General features: G+C 48.6%; 1 protein-coding gene across 3 annotated transcripts in view; it reads left to right on the top strand.

Annotated features, from left to right (window-relative positions):
* Nucleotides 1-24,855, top strand: part of MYH11 (myosin heavy chain 11) — a 123,626-nt gene that overhangs the window by 38,438 nt on the left and 60,333 nt on the right. For 2 of the 3 annotated variants that reach the window (XM_079946589.1, XM_079946590.1), the window contains exons 4-5: nt 12,269-12,296; nt 21,617-21,719. In XM_079946589.1, the coding sequence (XP_079802715.1) occupies nt 12,269-12,296; nt 21,617-21,719 (131 nt within the window). Of the gene's footprint in view, nt 1-12,268; nt 12,297-21,616; nt 21,720-21,768; nt 23,362-24,855 lie in introns of those variants that run through there. The other variant, XM_079946591.1, reaches the window with a different exon arrangement.

The following is a 24,855-nucleotide window of genomic DNA, read 5'->3' as shown; positions in this document are numbered from 1 at the left end:
CGCTTTGGAGCGGGTTCAAATCCCAGCTCTGCCAAGGCGCCCACTTCTCTGTGCCTCAGTTTCCTCATTTGTCCCATGAGGAGACCCCTATCCCGGTGGTTGTGAGGGTTGATTTGGACAGTGCCTGGGGAGTACAGCACCAGGCAGGCAAGTGCAGGGCCTGAGCTGTCACCTGGCTGGGCCCAGGGTGGAGGCCCAGCACTGACCTTGGGTCTGGAACCCTCCGCATCCACCTTTGTGGGTGGCATTAGGGAGGGAGCCACCTTTCTGCACTTGGTGGAGGCCAGATCCTTCCCTGGTCGGGGGGGAGCGGTGACCCTGCGGGGACCTGGGCTTGGCCACCTCCCTCTCCATGGGTCCCACAGCAGCCTGGCGCGGGAGGGAGGAAGGGAAGCTGCCAGCCCGGGCTGCTCTCAGGCCCAGCTCGGTTTTGTCCTTTTATGGTCAGCCTGCAGGCCTCTGGCTCCCCAGCCAGAAACCACGAGCTGGTGTCGGGATCAGGCCGAAATAGCTGGTCTGTGGGGAGCTGGACGTCTCCTGGGAGACTCAGGCCTGGTGCGGGGGAGAGAGCAGGGAGCCCTTTCTGTCCTTGGAAAGCTCCCCCGCACACCTGCTCATCAAGGCCAGACCCCCGGCCCGGGAGAAGGAGGGAAGACAGGCACGTTTGGGGCTGGGGTGTGAGGTGAGGCAGACTCCAGGGCTCCGGGCCCGGCAGCTCAGCCAGGCGCAGGCGGTGCTGGGATGCGGGCTCCAGCCCTGCCATCTCTGCTCTCGTGCTGTGCTCTTTCCCATCTCTGACTTCCTGTGGCCTGGGCCCTCTGCTTGGGATGCTCTGCCTCCTTGGTGCCGTTTCCCCTGCGGATTCCTACACCTCCTCCTCTGTGTGGCTCAGTTGTCCCCTCAGCTGCTAAGAGGTCCTGTCTGTCTCTTGGGGAGCGTTAAAACAGCCCTTCTGTAGCACTTCTGGCATATACCCATTGTGGCATTTGCCCACATCTTGCAGTCCGTTCTTTGCCCATCTGACCCCCACACTGGATCATAAGCCTCTCAAAAGCAAAGACTAAGTAGGTCTTAGTAAACTTTGTGTTTCCAGTGCCTGACGCATAGTATGGGCCCTGGACTTGTTTGCTGAGTGAATATGTGAATAAAGGAAGAAGCGCTGACTGTGGCTTCAATCTGAATTGTCTTTCTGAGAGAGAGAGAGAGAGAGAGACAGATTGAGAGAGAGAAAAAAATGATTGGTTGAGACTGATTCAAATCAACAAGCATTTCCTGAGTACCTACTATGTGTCAAACATGGTCCCTGCCCCCCTGGATCAGGCACAGCCCTTGGACCTCGGGAATTCATGGGCCAGTAGGAGAAGCATTAAAGCAGTTTTGTCAAGTAAGCAAATAAATAAATAAATAATTTCAGGCGATGAAATTATACAGTTATTTTTCCCCCCTAAGGAGAAGATAAAACAGGATGATGGGATCAAGAGAAACTGAGGGGGCTTCCCTGGTGGCGCAGTGGTTGGGAGTCTGCCTGCCGATGCAGGGGACACGGGTTCATGCTCCGGTCCGGGAGGATCCCACATGCCGCGGAGCGGCTGGGCCTGTGGGCCATGGCCGCTGGGCCTGCGCGTCCGGAGCCTGTGCTCCGCAGCAGGAGAGGCCACAACAGTGAGAGGCCCGTGTACCACAAAAAAAAAAAAAAAAAAAGAGAGAAACTGAGGGAGTGGCTCTGAATGCATGGTGGTCAGAGCTGACTCCATCTGAGGATGTGATATTTGAACTTGGATATGAAAGGTGAGAAGGAGCTGTGGCCACATCAAGAACCAGGGAAGAGCTTTAGAGCAGAAGAAGGAGGCAGTGCAAAGGCCCTGAGGCAGGAATGGGCACAATGTGCTAGGGAAGTGCCAAGAAGGCTGGTGTGGCTGGGATGTAAGTGGGGGAGGGAAGTAACCAGATGAGGTTGAGAAGCAGCAGGAGCCTCCCCATAGACTATTACAAGCCCATTTAATATCAGCAACAAAGACTGTATGACATGGTCAACGCTTATAGTCAAATGTTAAATGAAAAGGACTAGAAAATCACGCCAACGAATGGCATCCATTGTGTAAATCACTCTAAACCTCTATAAAAAATGATGAAAAGGAGATATATCCAAATATTAACCATCACAGGGTAGGGGGATTTTGTCTTTGCCAAGCTTTCTGCAGTTGTTGTGTACTAATTTTGTAATCCAAATAAAAAATTAATAACTTATTTAAAAAAAAAAGCAGTTTTGTAACTTGAAAAATGAATAGATCTGTATGATGTTTAAGGAACCAGATCTCTTGATTTAGAGGTGGTGTAAAAGTAACATTGTTTTGTAAAAAACTTTTATTGTGGTGTCATTTATATACCATAAATCAATCCATTTTGATATGGAATTCACCAGTTATTGGTGAATTTACAAGGTTATACAGCCATCACCACAATCTAAGTTTATCTTTCTATCATCCCAGAAAGAAATCTTGTGCCCACTTGTGGCCTCTTATAGTGACTCCCCCATTCCCACTCCCAGTTCCACCCCGTCACTACCTACTTTCTGTCTCCATAGATTTACCTCTTCTGGATATTTAGTAGAAATGGAGTGAATGATACAACATGTGGTATTTTGTGACTGACTTCTTTTCCCTAGCATAATGTCTTCAAGGTTCATCCCTGTTGTAGCCTGTATCAGTGCTTCATTCCTTTTTATGGCTGAGTAATACTCTATTGTATAGATAGACCACATTTTGTTTATCCATTTACCAGTTGGACATTTGTATTGCTTCTACTCTTTGGTAAAGTAGCATAATTTTTACTAAGATGAAAAAGAAATATTCTGCCTGTCATATTAAGGGAAAATGGTCCATTACCATTCCAAATAATCCTTTTCTCCTAAAAAGTATTGAGGTGAAACAATGATCATGGTGAGGTTAAGTGCTACGATGGAGGGAATCTTTGGACTATGGGAGCCAGGGTCACCACTAGAACAGGTGGTACATTTATAGAATTAGAAAAAGGTACCCTTTTCTCAAGGCATCTTTCTTCCGTCTGCTGAAAGATGGTTGTAATAAATATACAAATCTACAGTGACCAGTGTGAATGGTTCTCCCTTAGAGTTATGCAGTGTACAACTCATACCACTGTCCATGGCAGCCCTGGGGGTGATGTAGAGTACAAAGGCCCCCAACTTAGCTCTAGGGAGGTATGGAGTCAGAGAAAGTATCATAGAGGAGATGACTCTCAGGGTGACATTTCAAGAATGGATTAGGGTATATACCCCAAAGAATTGAAAACAGGTGCTCAAAAACTTGTACTTGAATGTTCATAGCAGCACTGTTCACAATAGCCAAAAGCTAGGAACAGCCCAAACACCCATCAACAGATGAGTGGAACCATAAATGTGGTCTGTCTATACATTGGAGTACTATTCAGCCATAAAAAAGAATGACGTTCTGATACATGTTACAACGGGGGTGAACCTCAAAAACATCATGCTAAGTGGAAGAAGCCAGACACAAAAGGCCACATATTGTACGATTGTATTTGTGTGAGATGTCCACAGTAGGCAAATCCATAGAGGCAGACAGCGGGTTGGTGGTTGCCAGGGGTTACGGGGAGTGGGGGATGGAGAGTGACTGCTTAAGGGATATGAGGTTTCATTTGGGACTGGTAAAAATGTTTTGGAACTAGACAGAAGTGTGAGTTGCACGACATTGTGAACGTACTACATGCCACTGAATTGTTCACTTTTCCACGGTTAAATTTATGTGGTGTGAATTTCACCTAAAAGGGAAAAAAAAGAGAAAAAGAGAATGGATTAGGCGGGTAGAAAAGTGATGAAGATGGTGCTCCGGGCAGAAGGAACAGTGTGTGCAAAGCTTGAGGGGAAACTGCTTTGCACATTGAGAGACCTCTGCTCTCTCGTGTCAGACATGATCTCAAGCTCAGGGAAGGAATCAGCTAGGAAGCCCGGGGAAGCCCGGGGAATCAGCTAGGAGCCCTCCTGCCCATAACCAACCAGGGCACAGTTAGCTTCCCACGCTTGGAGCCGGTGTGTTTCCGATGGGAATGTCCCAGGCCGGAGGTCTCCTGGCAGCGCCCAGTGTGGATCCGCCCCGGCAGCTGCCCAGCCTTTCCCTGGAGCCCGCTCCCTCTCCTGGGGACCTGGGAGGACAGGCCTCAGGACAGGCATCTGACCCTATAAATCTCTCGTCCTCTGGATGTAGGTTTCCCAAGGCTGCTGGGAAAGACTGCCTGTCTCCCTGTAGCGGATAGATGGAGATAGCCCGTCCGTCTGTCCATCTCAAAATCATTCCTTAAAATAGTACAGGCTCTGGGCCAGCCCCAGCGGGTTCTCTCTCTGCTTGGGTGCTGATCACAGGGTGCTGGTTCCTGCATGTCTTGCCTTTCTGCCCCTTCCTGAATCCGTTTTGAACTGGTTTCCTAGTTTGCTCTGGTCCTCAGCAGACTTCTCCCTCCAGGTGGAAGGTGGAGGCACAGGCATCCACATTCCCTCGATTCCAGTCCCAGGAGCTGGGTGTTGTACCAGCACAGGGTACCTCCCTCCACAAATTTCTTGTGATGCTGACCTCTGTCTCTCTCCAGAGTGTACTGGGGAGATGAAAGTTTTACTGTTTTTATCTTGGAAGGAAATGCCGCCAGCGCATGGTTGTGGGTTATCTGAGGAAGACAGAACAAAGCCGTGGGCTGGAAGCAAGGCCTCGGGGATCGTGCACCTCAGTTTGAGTCCCCGCCTGCCACTTCCTAGCCGTGTGACCGTGTTCATTATCTAGGGCTGCCGTACAAATGGCTGCAAACTTGGTGGCTTCAAACAACAGGAGTTTGTTCCCTCATAGTTCTGGATGCCAGAGGTCTGAAATCAAGGTGTCATCAGGGTTGGTTCCTTCCAGAGGCCCTGAGGGAGAATCCAGTCCAGGCCCTTCTCCTCTTCTGGCTTCAGGCGGCTGCCAGGTCCTTGGCATCCTCACCTTGAAGCTGCATCCCTCCAACCTGCCTCCTCCTTCACGTGGCTTCTCCCTCTGCCTCTAATTCCCCTCTCCTTTCTCTTATAAATAAGGACACTGGTCATTGATTTAGGTCCCATCCTAAATCCAAGATGATCTCATCTGGAGATCCCTAATTAATTACATCTGTAAGACCCCTCTTCTAGATAGGGTCACCTTCTGAGTTTCCGAGTGGACATTTCTTTGGGGGCCACAGGTCAGCCCACTGCAGTGACCTCGGGCAAGTCGCCTCACTCCACCATACTGCCCTCATCTGTAAAGTGGCCGTGGTGCCAGTGCCCAGCTCAGGGGTTGCTGTGAGGGTGGAATGGGTCACCTTGCACAGAAGGAGCTCAGGGGGCCCCGCGGCACAGTGCCTACTCTGGAGGTGGGCGCTGCTGGGGACGCTGCAGGCAGGCAGCTGTTTCTTTCCTCTCTTTCCTAAGTTTCATGGTCATAATGGGCTCCTTGAGAGCAATAAAGACTATTTTTACATTACCCATTTTTGGTGAGATGCGGGTACGGTCATACATACTCATAGCATAAACACGAGCGGGACAGAAGGAGATGGAGTTGAAGGGAAGTCTCCCTCCTGTGCTGGTTCTCAGTCCCTCAGACCCTCTCCTCAGGGACAACCATCGTTGGGGTGTCGAGTAGCTTCACGATATATCCAACATATACAAGTATTTGAAGGTGTGTGTGTGTGTGTGTGTGTACACCTTAGGTATGTATATGTGTGTGTGTGAACGTATATCCCTCTTTTTAAAACATAAAAGGTGTAATGCTATGTCACCTAGTCTTTTATTTTTTAGCTCACTATGTCTTGGAGATTGTTCTGCGTCAGTCCATGACGATCTGCCTGGTTCTTTTCAGTGGCTGCCCAATGTGCTGCTGTGTGGCCCTACCAGATTTTTTTTTTTAATGTCTTCTATTTCTTTCTTTATTTTTGGCTGTGTTGGGTCTCCGTTGCTGCGCACAGGCTTTCTCTAGTTGCAGCGAGCGGGGGCTACTCTTCGTTGCAGTGTGCGGGTTTTTCATTGCGGTGGCTTCTCTTGTTGTGGAGCACGGGCTCTAGGCATGCAGGCTTCAGTAGTTGTGGCACGCGGGCTGTAGAGCGCAGGTTCAGTAGCTGTGGTGCACGGGCTTAGTTGCTCCGTGGCATGTGGGATCTTCCTGGACCAGGGCTCCAACCTGTGTCCCCTGCATTGGCAGGCAGATTCTTAACCACTGCACCACCAGGGAAGTCCCCAGATTTTTCTCTAAGTTAATTTTTAGTTTATATTGGAATATAGTTGATTTACAAAGTTATGTTAGTTTCAGGTGTACAGCAAAGTGATTCAATTATACATATGCATATATCCATTCGTTTTCAGATTCTTTTCCCATTTAGGTTATTACAGAGTATTGAATAGAGGTCCCTGTGCTGTACAGTAGGTCCTTGTTGATTATCTATTTTATATATAGTAGTGTGTATATGTTAATCCCAGTCACCCAATTTATCCCCCCCACCCATGCCCTACCAGATTTTAAATACCAAAATGTATTTTGCTAGTCTGCAGTTGATAGACTGGTTGAATGGTTTCTTTCCGGTCCTTTGCTTTCGCTGATATTCTTGCAGTGACCAACTTAAACGTCTGTCCTTGGGCACACGTGTGGGAGTTTCCGATGTGGCTCTCTTGAGGTTTGTGGAGCAGCCCACGAGTCGTAGCAGGAGGCAGGGATGTAGGCCTGATCGGAATCAGCACAGCTGGACCGGAAGACGGGACTTCGTGGTCATGGAGAGTCCTGATGCCAAAGGAGGGGCCGCCTCTTTCCTGTGGCCCTTCTCCCTGCGAGGGCTGCCCCTGGCCCTCGGCTCAGAGGTCAGACTTGCCTGAGGGGAGCCTCTCCAGACCCCCTGAACGTGGCCCCTGCGGGCAGCTGTGGCCCTTGCTACCAGCTCAAGGTGGAAAAAATGAGAGTCAGAAAGAAGAATGAAATAGCCTTTTGGCTCTTCTGCCTTTTGTCCTGAGGATTGGGCTCAGCCAGGCCACCAGAATGTCCATCTGTTATCTGAGGGGATAGAGGGCAGGTTGTTTGGAGATGGGCATAGGGTCCATGGAGCTTGCACAGTCATCTCATTCATCTGACCCTGGAGTGGACCAGATCTTCTTTATGTGATGTAAATCTGCCTCCCTCTCCCAGATATGGTCATGACTATCCTCTCTGGTCCCCAGTGATGCATAGGCATGGGCTATTCCAGTCCCATCCATCCTCCCATCCTTCCTTCCTTCCTTCCTTCCTTCCTTCCTTCCATCCATCCATCCATCCATCCATCCATCCATCCATCCATCCATCCTCCCATCCTCCCATCCTTCCATCTAACAAATATAATTGAGCACCTGCTATATGCCAGGTACTTGCGATACAGTGTTAAACAAAACAGACAAGCCCCCCTCTTCCCCAGTAAAGCTTGCTTTTCAGCACAGCGAGATAGACAAACACAAGAGGTCACTGCAGATGGCTCTAAGTGATGTGAAGGAAATAAACAGGTTAATTGCCTGAGTGCCCTGAGGCAACTGCCTGCATCCCTGTGGACAGAGACTTAAAAAAGGCCTCTTGGAGAGTGGAAGCCCTCAAGATGATGGGAAGGCATCACCCATGGCAAAAATTGGGGAGAGAGCGTTCCAGACAAAGGCCCTGGAAGGGAAGAGTGTGTTCTCTGTGAGGAGCAGGTGGCTGTTTAGGAGCTGCGCAGGGGTAAGGAGAGAAAGGTGCCAGTGAGGCAGCTGGGTGGGGACACATCAGGCCAGACTTCGTAGGCCATGGTGGGGAGACTGGGGGCCACTGGGACTAGCCAGCTGGTTTTGACCAGGCCGTGGCTGATCTGACTTTTTTTTTTTTTTGCGGTACACGGGCCTCTCACTGTTGTGGCCTCTCCCGTTGCAGAGCGCAGGCTCTGGACGCGCAGTCTCAGTGGCCATGGCTCACGGGCCCAGCCGCTCTGCAACATGTGGTATCTTCCCAGACCAGGGCACGAACCCATGTCCCCTGCATTGGCAGGCAGACTCTCAACCACTGCGCCACCAGGAAAGCCCCTGATCTGACTCTTTTAAGAAGATTTTTCTACTATAATGCAATAGCACCTCACACCTGTCAGGATGGCTGTTATCAAAAACCAGACAGTAGTTAAGTGTTGATGTGGGTGTGGAGAAACTGGAATGTTGGTGCATTGCTGGTGGGAAAGTAAACTGGTGCAACCACTACGGAAAACAGTATGGTGACTCCTTGAAAAGTTCAGCAGAATTGGCACATAATCCAGCCATTCTGCTTCTGAGCATATACCCCAAAGACGTGAAAGCAGGGACACCAACAGATATGTGTACACCCATGGTCATAGCAACACTATTCACAGTAGCCAAGAAATGGAAGCAACCCAGGTGTCCATCAACAGATGAATAGATAAACAAAATGGGGTGTATCCATTGGACATTTTGACATGTGCTGCAACATGGATGAACCTTGAGGAAACGATGCTAAATGAAATAAGCCAAACACAGAAAGACAAATTCTGTGCGATTCCACTTACATGAGACACTTAGAGTAGTCAAACATCGTAAAGACAGAAAGTAGAATGGTGGCTGCCCGGGGCTGGAGGGAGGAGGCACTGAGGAGTTACTATTTAATGGGGATGGAGTTTGCTTGGGAAAATGAAAAGGATGGATGGTGGTGATGCTTGCACAACAATGTGAACATGCTTCATGCTGCTGAACTGGACACTTTAAAATGGTCTCCATGGTACATTTTATGTATGTTTTACCAAAATTTTAAAAGTTTATAAGAGAAAAAAGAAGACCCCTCCGGCTGCCCTGTGAGAACGGCAGGGGCGTGGGCAGAAGCAGGGAGATGGGAGGGGAGGATCTGGGCCTGAAGTGATGGTTCTCAGACCAGGTGTGGCAGCAGTGATGGGACGGATCTACGCTGATTCATGGGAAGCAGATCCTTCCATCCCCGAGGCCACTTCATGCCCCGGTTTCCTTCTTGTCACCTTAGACCTTAGGTGGTAAGGCTGCTTCTCTGGCCTGGGAAAGAGGCCTCACTCCTTCCCTTGACTGGTCCCTGCTGGTCTCTCCAAGCTGCCTTGTCTCCCAACGCCTTCCCTAATCCAGCAGAAGCCTTGGCCGCTAGGGATCCCCGTTCCATTTCCTGTGCCCCATCCTGTATTTGGAACAGCAGAAAGTGCCCAGACTCTGATGCATGATGCTTCAACCCCCAGGTTGGTCCCTGAAGTGGCTGCGTGACTTTGGGTTACCTGACCTCAGTTTCCTTAAACTTAAAAGGGTTAGGATCAAAGACCACACAGGGAAAGTGCCAGAAAAGTGTATCTGGCCCATAATAGGTATTCAATAAGTAGTAGGTGTTGGGTTCAAATCCTGCCTCATCCACTTACTGGCTGTGTAACTGTGGGCAAGTTTTAAAATGTCTCTGTGCCTCAGTTTATTAATCTGTGAAATGGGGATAAAATTGGTCTGTCTCATAGGATGTACGGGGGTTGAATAAGTTAATACAGGCAAATGATTGAAATAATGCATGACACAGAGAAGGTGCTAAGTAGTAGATACTATTATGTAGTATTTTCAGGGTCTAGCATGGGGAAGAATACCTGGTAGATGCCCTAAATGCATTTGTTGAATGAATGAATGAGTGACTCAGTTTCTTGTGTGTATATTGAACTTCCCCATCAAGAAACTCATGTCTTCCAGGTTTGGAGTTGGCTCTTCAGTGCTCACCAAGCTACACCTTCTCTGTGTCAGGGACTTAGGGTTCAGGGGCTGGGGATCCAGAAACTGAGGGAAGCGGGGTCCAGAACTGGATACTTCTGCCTATGAGCGGTTCATGGTTCTGTGGGGGCAGAGACACAAACAAAGAGAAAAAAACCAGCCTGGGACAGGGCGCTCGGGCAGCACAGGGGCTGTGGCAGTGGAGACATCTGTCTTGGGGATGGGCAGGAGCCAGCGACAGCTCCAGGATTTCTGTCTGGGAGGGTCTTAGAGGCAGCAGTCAGGTTATCTGATGGAGGCTGGGGGCTTTTCTTAGGGCTTCTTCTCTCTAACAAGGTTGACTATTTGTGATAGCTTAGGAGCGTTGACAGAGATTTACAGCCAAGCCTCCCCCTGGCTCCATCACTGTGTGGAAGGCTTCTTAGAAGAGGTGTCATCTTTGAGACGGAGGGAAATGGGCAGGAAAGGAGAAGAGAAAGGCCTGCTAGGCAGCAGGAGTAGCCTGAACAAAGGCACAGAGTGCGTTTGGGGGTTGATCCGGGTGGGGTTGCTGGGGAATTAACAGTGATGGACATAGAAGTACCAAGGCTGGGGAGGCAGGCAGGCAGGGCCGCTCACGGGAGGCCTCGGATGCCCCTTCTGGGCCTCATCTGAGGACACTGGGGGCCGTGGACAGCTTTTCAAAACTGCTTTATTAAGATAAAACTTGCATACCAAAAATCCTCCCAAGATAAGTGTAAAATTCAGTGATTTTCAATAAATTGAGTTACGTAAGCATCACCGCAGTCCAGCTGACAAACCCCAGAATGATCCTTCATGCCTGTTTGCAGTCACCCCAGCCCAGCCCCTGGCAACCACTAATCTACCTTCCCTCTTTTATGCATTTACCTATTCTGCACATTTCTTATAACTGGAATCACACAATATGTAGCCTTCTGTGTCTGACTTTTCCTTAGCATCATGTTTTGAGGGTCATCCATGTAGCCTGTATCGGTACTGCATTGTTTCTATGACTGAATAATGTTCCATTGTATAGATTGACCACATTTTATTTATCCATCCACCAGCAGATGGACATTTGGGTTGTTTCTACTTTTTAGCTATTATGATAACGCTGCTGTGAACATTTGTGTGCAAGTCTTGTAGAGACACATGTTTCTGTTCTCTTGGGTAGATTCCTAGGAGCGGAATAGCTGGGTCATATGATGAATTTATGTTTAACATTTTAAGAAACTTCCAAAGTGGAAGAGGGTTAAGAGGCAGAGGGATCAGGCAGTTCAGCATGTCAGAAAGATTACTCTGAGAAGGGGTTTGGAGGGGGATGTCACAAGATCCCGGGAGATCTTTGATCATAAGAGGCTGAGGGTTGTGATGGTGGGAATGGAGCAGGGAATGGAGTTAAGAAATGCCTGACGCTTCACCATTGCCCAGCAGAAGATGTGATGCTCTGCTTTCTCAGTTATGGTTAACTGGCTGATGACTAAGGTGTTTAACCTTCCCCGTGTCCCTCATAGGGGATCTTGACTCCACCCGCTAAGGCCACTTTAAGAGCAGTAGGTGATCAGTAATGTCTGCTTAATCACGTTTAACCTCACGATGCCCTGTGCACCCACCAGGGTTCTCTGGTGGTTAGCGACAGAGACCTTATCTAGAAAAGGAATTTCTGGAGGAGTATTGGGGAGCTCACAGATGGGGTGGGAAGAGTGGGGAGCCAGCCTCAGAAAATGTTAGAAAACGGGGCTGTTTGGGCTCTGGGGGCAGGAAGTGAGGCCCCCTCAGGGCCTCCGTTGTGCTTCTCCATCCTTGATCCAGCTCGGAGTTTGAGCTCAGAGATTCTGATTGCCATAGCCTAGGAAACGTTGTTGCCTCTTGGCTGGGGTAGCTTGTGCGTCAGTCCCACCAAGACTGTACATGATGGCGGGTTGGGGGGGTTGGGGGGCAGGGAACATGGATCCTTAAGGACCATAGGATGCTCTTCTTGGAAGAAGAGGAAATGGATACTGGATTTTCAAACCAAAAATGTCCACTACCCCATATTCCAGATAAAAAAAACTGAACCATGGAGAGGTTAAGAATATTTGCCCAAAGTCATAGAGGTGGGAAGTGGCCAAGTTGGAATGCCAGTCTGTCTGGATCCAAAGTCAGTGTTCTGTCTGTGACCTAATCTGGGCAGAGTGGGTCTCCTGGGACCCTCCAGAGCTAGTGGGGCAGGGATTCTCACTGCCTCCTGAACGCGTCAGTCTCCGGTATCTTTCTGGGGCTGCCTCCAGGACTTCAGGGGGTCGGGAAAAGTATCTAAAAGAGCCCTGTTGCCCTCTTGGCTTTGGTCTTATCCCCTATGACCTGGGCAATGAGCCCAGCTGGCCCCTTGTCGCCCCCAGGGGGGCCAGCATGTAGGAGCTTAAATGGGAGGCCTGGGAGGCACCATATCCAGGCGCTCAGCTCAGAGCAAATTCTAACTCATGGCTCTTTTTTTCTTTCTGTTCTCAGATCGAGAGGACCAGTCCATTCTCTGCACGTAAGTGGAGCTGCTTTTTCTTTTATTTTTCTAGAATCAAGATCCAACCTATTAAAGAAAAAGGTCCATGAGAACAGGGCTCTTTGATGTGTTTGCTGTTCCACGCACCCCTAAACTGCCAGGGGTACCTGGTGCCGTCTTGTTCTGCGCCACCCCCTTTTAAAAACCAGCATTTATTGAGCACTTACTGTGTGCCAGGTCCTGAACTAAATATTTTACAGACAGAATTGCTTCTAATTCCATAACAGCTCTGTGAAGGTAGATGCCATTTCCGTTGGTGAGGAAGTCTTGGCTTGTGTTAAACAGTCACCCTCAAATTTCACAATTAGTAACCACATTGTGCCATATTTGGTGGCTGGTGTCATTATTTCTTTGAAGACCTGGATACATAGTCAGAAGATACTAACTCAATTTAGAATCATTCAGAGGGTTTTCAGTGTTCAGGAAAATCTCTCCTGTGGTGGGCAGAATACAGGTATCCCTTGGAAAATTTGTGGACTTAGTTCAGACCACTGCAACGAAGTGAATATCACAGTAAAGCGAGTCAGGCAGATTTTTTGGTTTCCTAGTACATATAAAAGTTATGTTTATACTATACTGTAGTCTATTAAGTGTTCAATAGCATTATATCTAAATAAACAACTGTACACACCTTAATTAAAACATACCCGTTGTTAAAAAATCTTAACTATCATCTGAGCCTTCAGGGAGTTGCAATCTTTTTGCAGTAGTGACATCAGAGATCACTGATCACAGATCACCATGACAAATAGAATAGTAATGAAAAAGTTTGAAATATTACGAGAATTACCAAAACATGACACAGAGACATGAAGTGAACAAATGCTGTTGGAAAAATGCTTGACACAGTGTTGCCACAAATCTTTAATTTGTAAACAAACACAATATCTGCAAATTGCAATAAAGCAAAGTGCAATACAAGTGCCTGTGATGGTCCCGCCAAGGTCTCCACCTCCTAATCACCAGAACCTGTGAATGTGTCAGGTGACATGGCAAAGGGGAATGAAGGTTGCCACGGCATTACAGTTGCTAATCAGCTGACCTTAGAATAGGGAAGGAATCGTAGATTATCCAGGTGGGCCTAATGTAATCACAAGGTCCTTACAAGTAGAAGAGGGAGGCAGGGGAGGAGTCAGAGGGAGATGCAGTGTGAGAAGGACTTCACCCACCATCCTGGCTTTGAAGATGGAGGAAGCCCAGGATGAGAACAGCTTCTAGAAGCTGGAAAAGGCAAGGAAACGGGCTCTCCCCTAGTGCTCCCAGAAAGAAACACAGCCCTGCTGACATCTTGGTTTTAGCCCAGTACGATCCATGTCAGACTTCTGCCCTCCAGAACTGTAATATAATCAGTTTGTGTTGTTTTAAGTCGCTACGTTTGTATAATTTGTTACAGCAGCAATGGGAAACTAATACACCCTCCTTCCTTCTTCACCTCTACACCCACTCCTGTCTCACTCACTATTCAACAGATTGAATGGGTCTGTCCCACTGGTGAGTACTTGGCGTATAGGAATGAACCAAAAATAAATGACTTCTCAAGAGGGAAGACAGACACTAAAACAATAATTACACACTTCCCTTTGGTACTGCTTGAATTTACTGTTTGGTCCTGTGAAGGTACTACCTTTTCAGGAACTAAAAAAAAAATACATACACATTTTAAAAATCACTTAAAGAAATGTGTAATTACAAACTGAAAATTATGAAGAATGAGACATGTAAGGAACTAGGAGAATGTGTAAATCAGAGAAGTTCTAACTGGGGAGAACACTAAAGGTTTCCCAAAGAAGTGATGCAGAGATGATGAAGAAAAGAGAGGAATAGTTTACAGCATATGCAAAGACCCTGAGGTCAGATAGAGCGTGTTCTATCGGAGAAACTGAGAGATCAGTTTGGCCAGAGTGTGTCTCCCAACAAAAGCCCTCTGTCTGAGAAGAGGCATTACAGGACATTTAGGACTGTGGTTGCAAACTCAAAGGCCAATCAAAGTCAACCAAGTACTGTTAATGTGTGAAAAGTCCTGGGTGTAGCACAGTAGGGAATGGTGGGGAGTGTGGTGAACTGGAGAAAATGGCCCATCTGAGGGGGGGAGCTGCTACCCATCTCCTGTCTACTGTTGCCAGGGGAGAATGCAGGTCCAATGTTGCCAGACTTTCCTACATTTCAGTAGAAGCTGGAAATCTAGGTTTCTATGTGAAATACCAAATTTTTAAACATTGGCACCTAATTTACATGAACACATATACACAGATCTCCAGCCAAATAAAGTCCATTTGTGGGCTGGCTTTGCCAATGGGCCACCTGTTTACAACCTCTGTCCCAGAACTTTGGGCCAGGAAGGGTCCTCAGAGATAACTGAGACTGCACTTCCTGCCCCCCCCAACACACACACCTGGTCAGTTACGAGTGTTGCAGGAAATTTTCATAGAGCATCAAAATCGGGAATGATTCATATTATTTAATATGAAAGTGGATTCAAGTTGGTCTCTGTAATAATATCTCCCTTTCATTCACTTGTATTCCAAATATTGCTTTGAGGGGGTGGGGCGGCGGCAGGGTGATAATTATGGTGGAGAATTGGGTCAATAGCACACAGACAGGCTGGTTATGGCCAGCGTGAGTTGTACGTGTCAGGGGTGGTCATGGCTGTTGGCGCTGGGGTCTCATACTGTGCACGTAGCTTAGAGAAACCAACCACGCCCTTCGGGAGGAAAACTAGCACTGGCGGATCTAGTGCAGGTGAGGTCACCACCATCCACCCAATGGATGTGTTCCAGAGTGAGGGTGAGAATAGACATGGGACTCTGCCGATCCCTCCACTGGTCTCGTTCCCCTGTGGCCCTGACGGTGTGAGCATCTCGCCTTGCCGAGCCCATTCTCTCCCCTGCATTGTCCGTATTGCACACTCGGAATCCCTGCATCTAGTTGGCATTTATACACAGAGGCTGCTTTAGAGGGGCGTTGCATACCAAGTCACAGATGCATTGCTTTGAGGATGTTTTAAGGGATTTTTCAATTTTACCTTTCTGTGGTTGATTGTGTTGACTTACAGGCTGTTGGTCCCCAGCCTCCATATCAAATGTGACTCCACTTCTCTGCAGGTCTCATTAGAATCTAGGGTCATCCATGGAAGGGACTGTCCACCGAGTTATGTCATTGAAAGCCTCCTTAGAGTGAGGGTTACAAGCCAGACCACCCGGGTTTCGATCCTGGCTCTGCCTCTCACTAGCTTGTAGCTTCAGGTACAAATTTAACCTCTCCAGGGCTCCGTGTTCTCACTATAAAGTGGGGAAGTACGAATGATGATAATGGTACTTAATGGTACTTAATAGGGTTGTTGTGAGTGTTACATATATATGTGTATGTATATGAATTTGTATATATACAGACACACATACTCATATATATGACTACTATGTATATAGCTGACTAAGAACCAAGCAAGCCCTGTAAGCTAGATATTCATATGTCATGACTAACATGTGTGTCCTGGCAGAGCAGAGAACCCACTGCTCAAGTCCAGTTACCTCATTTTTATAGAGGAGGAAATCAGAGAGGTCATGAGATTTGCCCAGAGGCACACAGCGAGTTTTTGTCAATAGTGAGACTTGGACCTAAATTTCTTGAGGCCGTTGGAGGGCCCAACCCTCATTCGCTGGCCTTCACTGATGAGCCAGCCACAGCCCCACCATCCCCTGCCCCACCACAGACTGTGGCATCGGGGCTGAGGAATGGCTGGCATCTTTCGTATTTAGCACATCTATCTGGAGGAAAAGAGCTGCAGCCTGTCCGCCCTGGCTCAACCACTCGGGGTATGAGCTGAGACCCGAGTGAGGAGAGGAAGCAAGCCCTGAGGAGGACTTGGGGGAGGAGTTTCGGGTGGGGAACAGCAAGGGCAAAGGTCCTAAGGTGGGAACCACTTGTGTTTTGAGGGTCGGAGACGGTCTGAGTGGGTGGGGCGCAGGGAGGAAGGAGAAGGGTAAGAGGATGTGGTCGGGGACATGGTCATGCAGGGCCTTGCAGGCTGGGGTGAGCGTATGGACAAGAGGTTAGAGCAGATCTTTCTGATCATTCAAGGAGGCCAGAGTGCCGCTTGGGGATAAGCACTGATGCCCTAGGGTCTGGGGGACTGGGACTCAGTGGCAGGAGATGCTGTTGTCAGGTGACTCTCCCATTCAGGGGAGGCAACTCAGGCCAGCAGGTGCCTCTGTCACTCTCCCTGGGGCCAGTGCTGACTCTTGGAAAACTGCAGGCTTCCCAGGGGTTTGCCTTGGTTGCTTCACCCACGGCCTGCCTTCGCTCCCAACCAGGCTTCCTACTTTGACCCCACCTGCCCTCATCCCTTCCACCCTGTTTCTGAAGAAGAGGGAGAAACACTTTCTGGCAGAGGCCCACAGGGTTTTTAAAGGTGTTTTTGATAACACAGTGCAGTGTTGAAGGGGCGCAGATGCCTCAGGAGAGTGGCCGCCGTGCTTAGCTGGCGAGGCTGTGGGGGCACAGATCTAGGTTTGCTTTCCCGCTGTGCTGCACGCCAGCAATTTGTTCTTGGGCAGGTTGGTTAAGCCTCCCAGCCTCAGTCTCCTCATCTGTGGAATGGGGGTATCAGTTGTGCCCACCTCCCAGGGTTGCTGAGAGAATTGAAGGAGCTGTGTAGGGGGGAGCTGAGCACGATGTTGGCACAGTGCAGGTGCCCGTGATTGGCAGCTGGGGTTCTGATGCAGCGCCGTGGTTAGTATCAACCAGAGTTCTGCTGAGCCCTGCTTGCTTGACCATGAACTGCGTAAAACCACCTCAAATACGTCCAGTGTGGGCTCTGTTAGACCTCTCTCCACAAACGTGGCTGCACGTCAGTTCTTGGGCCATTAGTTCAAGAGACGGATGGCCTGGCTTCACCCCCAGCAGCTCTTGACTCAGTGGATCTGGGGTAGAGCTGGGGAAACCTGTGTTTTTATCTAGTGTCTTGGGCGACCGTGAAGCTGCAGGGCTGGTCAGCAAGCTGGCAGGGATTGGAAACACTTGTCAAGGGTCGTCTACACAGGGGACTCTGAAGGGGTGGCTGTGTCTGAGCTGTGCACCCCCGTCTGCTCTGGGTGGGGGTCTAGAAGTAAGCCAGAAAGAGAAAAACAAATATCGTATATTAATGCATATATGTGGAATCTAGAAAAATGGTACAGATGAACCTATTTGTAGGGCAAGAATGGAGACACAGATGTAGAGAACGGATATGTGGACACAGAGGGGGAAGGGGAGAGTGGGACAAATTGGGAGATTAGGTTTGACATAGATACACTACCATGTGTAAAATAGATAGCTGGTGGGAACCTGCCGTATAGCACAGGGAGCTCAGCTCGGTGCTCTGTGATGACCTAGATGGGGGGGTGGGGGAGAGGGAGGTCTAAGAGGGAGGGGATATAGGTATACTTATAGCTGATTCACTTCATTGTACAGCAGAAACTAACAAAATATTGTAAAGCAGTTTTACTCCAATAAAAAAAAATTAATTAAAAAATTATTTAGAAATTCAAGATCGCAACATCAGACCATTAAATCAAGCACAGGGCCCTCCTCAGTATTGTCCCTGTGGGACTGCACAGGTCACACACCCATGAATCCAGCCTGGCTGGGGGCTGAGGGGTTAAGCTGCCATTGGGTACCTCCTTCCAGCCACTGAGGCTGGACTGATTAAAAGGACTTGGCGGGGCTTCCCTGGTGGCGCAGTGGTTGGGAGTGCGCCTGCCGATGCAGGGGACACAGGTTCGTGCCCCGGTCCGGGAAGATCCCACATGCCGCGGAGCGGCTGGGCCCGTGAGCCATGGCCACTGAGCCTGCGCGTCCGGAGCCTGTGCTCCGCAACGGGAGAGGCCACAACAGTGAGAGGCCCGCGTACCGCAAAAAAAAAAAAAAGATCAATTTCCAACTTTTCATGCCAATTTATTGACAAATTAGAATGAATACATGGCAGTCATTCACGAGTAAATTGATTTGAAAAGAAGATCTAAATGGATTATTATTAGTCTTTAAGAACTTTAACTCAGCAACTTAATTTCCAAGGATAAGCTACACGGATAGTTTGTTCCTATAACAGCTTAGTGTCCACCGTCTTTCACTTAAATATATCAAGACTGTTTTCAAGGTTTGATGACAACCTCTAGTCATATAAACTATATGCCACAAGAGTTTGTCTATTTCAAACCACTCTCCTTTTTGCTTTCTTGCAGAGCTAGACATTCCGAATAATCAATGCTGACCAAACCTTCATACGGATAGCTGCAATATAGCATTTCATTCCAAACACCTGTTAGAGCATAATTAAAATATCCTTTAAAAATCAATCTTTTCTGAAACTATGCCACTCAAAAATCGGTGTTTATGAAGCAATGCTTGTATGATTTCAGTTGCTTCAAACTGTGCCCTCATGCTGGCAGTGAGGTTTTTTGCCTTTTGTTGCCAATAACAAATTATAGTCCTGAAGTTATAAAATATCTAACTTCCTCCACAACTAATGTGATATATTTGTAAGACTTGTGTTAAATAATGTTTGAAAATAATTTCATGTGTAAAAAAGAAAAAAAAAGTGTAGTGGGCAGAACATGGGCTCTGGTATCAAGCAGACCTGCATTCAAATCTCACTCCTCTATTCCCTATCTGTGTGATAGCAGGAGCAGTTATGACCTAGAACACTACTTCAACCTCTCTGAGCCTCAGTTTCCCCAGGTGGGTGATGGGGATAATCAATGACTCCTTCATTAGGTTGTTGGATTAAATAAAAAGATTTCTGAGCCCAATAACATAGAGTAGGTTTTCAAGAAATATCAATTCCTATTCCCCATTCCCTTCCTCTGACCTTAGAAAGCAAGTTCCTAGAGGGTTAGGCCTGTGTCATGGAATGACTTTGTGAAATGTCATAGAAAGAGTCCTGACTGCATTGGAACCAGAGACCTGATTTCAATGCTGTGTGTGCTCTTGCCTTGCTGTGTGATCTAGGGCAAGTTGCTTACCCACTCTGGCCCAAAGTTCCTCTTCTGTAATAACATGAAAGTGATATGTCCTACCTTCAGGACTGTGGGAGGGGAGGTAAAGGAGATAATACATGTGAAACAATTAACATAGGACCTCCACTCCCCTTGAAAAGTCAATTCTCTCCTTAAAATTAAAGAAAAAAAAATTTTTTGGACTCAATTGTCCTCCTCAAGAAAATAAAGATAATGCCTCCATGGCTCCCATTTCACAAAGTGCCTCTGAGGCCATATGAAATAATGTGACCATTGGGAATAAAGGCCATTAGGAAAGGGGAGAGGACAGTGTTAATATCGTCGTGAGACGTGGAGACATGTTTCAACCTTCCTGGAGATCAGACACTTGATTTCCGGATGGTGACCCATGGGGTTGCGTCTGACAATTCAGGGCACATGTTTCTTTCTCTGCCTCCCTCCTTCCCTCCTCCCTCCCTCCCTCCCTTCCTTCCTCTTTCTCTCTTTCTTCCGTTTAGCCATGTGCAAAGTGCGCCCTTGGCAGAGCAAGTTAATTTCTTTATTTCCTAATTAGGAAAAAGGGCAAGCACTGCACTAGCGCTGGTGGCAGTGGTTCAGTGTGGAGAACCTTGAACCGACCTTGGGGTAGACAAATTCAGACTTAAAAAAAATTAGTATGTTTCAGAATATTCAGTGACCTCAGCAAATGAGAGTCTAGGCAAAGGAAGGAAAAACAAAAAACAAAAGAAAATCAGAGGAGAGGACAAGAAGGGAGGAAAGATTTGGTTGAAGTCATCTTTCCCTTTCACTGAGAACAGTGGGAGTCAGAGGCAGTGTCTGGAATCCTTGGATGAAACAATTCCACCACCATGATCTCCAGTGGCCAAGAGAGGTAGCTGGGTCGAGAAGGCCATTTAATCCACTGCTCATATTCTAGGAGTACTCTTTTGATAAGACAGACAACACCCTGCTGATCTAAACTTATCAGTCATTTACACTTTAGCATGAATTACTTCAACCAGGTTTATTCTTTGATACTTGACTGAGATCATTAGCTAGCCACCTGACCATTAGAATGGGGTTCTCCAGAGGATGAAGGGGCTTATGTCTGTCCAGTGGCTGATGGGATAACCAGTTCTTCTCCTTTGTCCCCTTCTTCTTCTTCTTCCCCTTCTTCTTCTCCTTCTCCCTCTCCCCACTCCCCCTCCCTCTTCTTCTCCTTTTTGTCCTTTTTTGTAAGGGGACCTTCAAAAAATTGTAACTTATATCCTGTACTCTGAGAGGTACTTATGTCCTTCCTGGAAGGCAGTTTCTTGCCTGATCATTCCATCTCTAACAAGGCTAATATTGTCTTTTTTTTTTCTTTATAAAATTTATTTATTTTGGGCTGCATTGGGTCTTTGTTGCTATGTGCAGGCTTCCTCTGGTTGCAGGAGCAGGGGCTACTCTTCGTTGCGGTGCATGGGCTTCTCATTGCAGTGGCTTCTCTTGGTTGCACAGCGCGGGCTCTAGGTGCGTGGGCTTCAGTAGTTGTGGCAGGTGGGCTCAGTAGTTGTGGCTCGTGGGCTCTAGAGCACAGGCTCAGTAGTTGTGGTGCACGGGCTTAGTTGCTCCACGGCATGAGGGATCTTCCCAGACCAGGGCTCGAACCTGTGTCCCCTGCATTGGCAGACAGATTCTTAACCACTGCACCACCAGGGAAGTCCCTAATAATGTCTTTAAAATAGATAATTTGCAGTAAAACTATTCTGTATGATACTGTAATAGTGGATACATTTCATTATACAGCTGTCAAAACCCATAGAATGTACAACACCAAGAGTGAACCCTGATGTAAACTACGGACTTTGGGTGATAATGATGCATCAGCGTGGGTTCATTGATCGTTGCAAGGGTACCACTCTGGTGGGGGATGTTGATGGTTGAGGAGGCTGTGTATGTCAAGGGGCAGGGACAGGGGCGTATAGGACCTTTGTACCTCTGCTCAATTTTGCTGTGAACCTAAAACTGCTCTAGAAAACGAAGTATTTATTTTTTAAAGTAGACAGTTCCAAATAAACCTAAGGTTGGACCTTGTTAGGAAAACTCAGTTTTCTCTTTTACTCTTTTCATCTACATCCTTTCCTGCATCCTCTCGGGAGGAGTGGATTGAGATATGGAGCGGGGTTTGAAAACCCAGCCCAGCTCTCTGCCAGTGGTGGGCAAGTCTCCTCCCCTCTGGGAGCCTCAGTTTCCCCATCTGGCAAATGGCACGGAGCTGTGGAAAAGTACCCACAGAACACCTGTGTGGGGCTGTTTCCGGTGGGTCACTTTTCCCGTATCTTTCAGAGGCGAGTCTGGAGCTGGAAAAACTGAAAACACCAAGAAAGTCATCCAGTACCTGGCCGTGGTGGCCTCCTCCCACAAGGGCAAGAAGGACACAAGTATCACGGTGAGTGGTAGTTCCTGCCCTGTGGCCACGACTTAGCAGATGGGCCCCCAGGCTCGTGGGCTGACCGAGGGAGAGACAGCACCGTTAAGAAGGCCAGGACTTGGCGTTGTAAGGACTCAGGGCTGTGCTTCACTGCCCCTCCCCAGACAGCTCACCAGAGGGCTGCTTTTCCTCCTGGGTGGGCCCGTTTGGGTCTAGGTGATTTCTCGCTTTAGCCAGGATCATCTCCTGAGGGGTCCTGTCCTGTGAAATGAGAGGAGGAGTCTTGATTGACGTCAAAGCTTCTCAACCGTGGCACCGAAGTCATTTTGGACTGAGTAATTGTGGGGCTGCCTTATGCCTCGGAGGGTTTTAGCAGCATCCCTGGCCTCTCCCCACCGGAGGCTGGTAGCAACCCCTGCCCTCAGTTATGCAACCAAGAATGTCTCTAGGGACATTGCCAGGTGCCCTCTGGGGGGCACGGTCACCCCTGCTGGAGAACTACTGCCTGAACTGAATCTCTGGAAATTCCCTAGTGTTGAGGGACACCTGTCATTCCTCCATGTGTCCCTCAGATGGGAACCCCAGGGGATGGGAACATTGGTGTCACTCAGCATATGGGCTTTGGTCCAGTGCCCTTGACCGAGCATCTACTGTATGCCGGGCGCTGCCAGGATGGGGTCCAGCGATGAGGCTGCGAGGCACTGTTATTCTAGCTACTGAGCTTTTGGACTCGTGGGAAAGAGAGACAGTCATCAAATAATCATACAGATCAACCCGTGGTGATGCAGTTTGATTAAGGCCTTAGAAGGAAAGAAGAGGCTGTTTCTAGAATCATCCCTTCTTGGGTCCATCCCTCTCTTCCTCCTCCGTCTTAGCCCTGCCTCGTCTGTCCCAGAGGAGGCGACAAGCAATGGGGCTGCTTGAAGGACCTGCCAGTGCCTCTGTGTGAAGGTTTGGGGTGGGGGCAGGGGAACGGCAGAGCGGAGGCCTGAAGAAGGCTTGGGGTGTCACTGGTTCCTGCCACTCTGGATCTTGCTTCTGGGGCTCAGAGGCAACACTGGAGCAGCCACAGCGGCCAGTTTGTCTGGAGGCCCTCGGAGATCTCGGGTGGGCTCTGGTTGTAGCCTGGGGAACCTTCCTCCCTCAAACAGACGCAGGAAACCCACACTGTCTCTGGCACCGTGTATGGGAACAAATGGCGCCAAAGTTCACGTGGCAGTTAAACACCACTTCCCACCGCCTTTCCTTTTCCTAGAATAGTGATGATAAGTAATAGTAGTACTTAATAATAGTAACTGATCTTTATCAAGCGGCTGCTATGTGCCAGATACCTTTTTCTCTGTGTGTGAGAACACATCTCAGACAGCATCTCATGAGACACAGTTTTAAAGACTGCACTTCGGCCCCAGCAATTAAAAAACTTTGAAATGTCTGAATCTCTAAGAAATTAGAAAAGACAGCGGCAAAGCAGAAAGGAAATTGAATCCAAGAAAAGTTGCTGCTTTCCTAGTTGGAGAATCTTGGAGAATCCAGGCTGTCTGAGCGGGGGGGGATTGAAATCGTATATTCTCCAGACCCTGATGTACGTGTGATGGAAATAACACTGACATTTGTTTTATACTGTATTGTTCAACCACAGCAAGGCCCATCTTTTGCCTACGTGAGTAACTGGGAGTGTTTTCCTGGTGTGTACGGGAGGCACGGAGTGTGTTTAGATGTGCATGCTCCTGTCGCACCCACTGAGCCCCATAGCTGATGGTAGAATGGGCTAGATCCCCGAGTTTCACAACCCAAACCTACAAACTCACTGAAACACCGTCCTGCGGGCGTCCAATGTCAGTGTGGGGCGTGGGGCGCGTTGCCATCCGCAGGACCCATTGGACTTCCCAGGGTTGACCTCCAGCCGGGAATGGATTTCCCCAGTTCAGAATGGATCTCATTACCCTTCCCACCAATGTGTCCGCCACCGGTAACCCTGACTGGAAGGCCCTGGAGACGTCTGTTCCATCTGGTTGAGCCTTGAAGGACCTTCTGGCCCTAAAGCTTCCCTGGCTTGATTGACAGTCAGTTAATGGCACTGCTGTGGCATGCCTCTCTCCCCACTCCCTGCCATCATCCCTAAATATCTCCCCTGAGCCCTGTCCCCTGTGCACTGGTGTGTCCCTGTGCATGTGTGTGAAGTGCGTGTCTGTCTTTGCATGCCGGTTGCTTGACCCAGGGCTCCAGAAACGGGAGTCTTGGTGTTCACGAGGCACTAGCTTTGGTGGCATGGTAAGGCCCCAGCTATTGCGACACACAACCGGGTCCTGCTCAAACCTCTGCATGTGTAAACTCATCTCTAACTCAGAGCTTGGGGGCTGGCATACGGGTCCCAGCCTGGGAGAGACCCTCAGATCAAGAGATCCTAGCGTGTGCTAGGATCACGCTCAATCCATCTTAGTTAGACCTGGGCGGCAGTGTCATGGGTGAATCAGAAGGAGAATCAGCCTTCTCATATAGGATCTGCTCCTGTGTGACTTTGGCCAAGTCACTTAACTTCTCTGGGCCACTGTCTCATCATCCGTAAAATGAGTGGTTTGGACCAGATCTTCATGTTCAGAGCTCTCCAGAGAAGGATCTTTTGGCCCCAGCAGCTGGAACTCCCATTCTAGGAAGGGAACTTTTTTCTGGGGATATTGGGACCCCAAGTTTGTGTTGACAGAAGTGACCCCATTAGTCTTCTTCCTGCTAGTCAAGCAAAGCCCTTTGCTCTCATTGTAAATTTCCACAAGTCCCAATTATGGGGATTCTACTGTGGCTGGGATTTTCACAGAGATGACACTTTTTTTTTTTTTTTTTTTTTGCGGTACGCGGGCCTCTCACTGTTGTGGCCTCTCCCGTTGCGGAGCACAGGCTCCAGACGCGCAGGTTCAGTGGCCATGGCTCACGGGCCCAGCCGCTCCGCGGCATGTGGGATCTTCCTGGACCGGGACACAAACCCGTGTCCCCTGCATCGGCAGGCGGACTCAACCACTGCGCCACCAGGGAAGCCCAGAGATGACACTTTTATCTTCTTTGAGAGCTGTGAAGGAGGAGGGCATGTGAATAAATAGACACGTAAATTAGTAGCTTCCTGTTCTGTTCCTTTAGGGACAGCCACCCATGATGCCCTCCT

The sequence above is a fragment of the Stenella coeruleoalba genome (assembly GCF_951394435.1).
Source record: "Stenella coeruleoalba genome assembly, chromosome: 15".
In the NCBI taxonomy this organism is placed as follows: domain Eukaryota; kingdom Metazoa; phylum Chordata; class Mammalia; order Artiodactyla; family Delphinidae; genus Stenella; species Stenella coeruleoalba.
The sequence above is the reverse complement of the archived record's forward strand: the minus strand, read 5'-3'. Positions and strand labels throughout refer to the sequence as shown.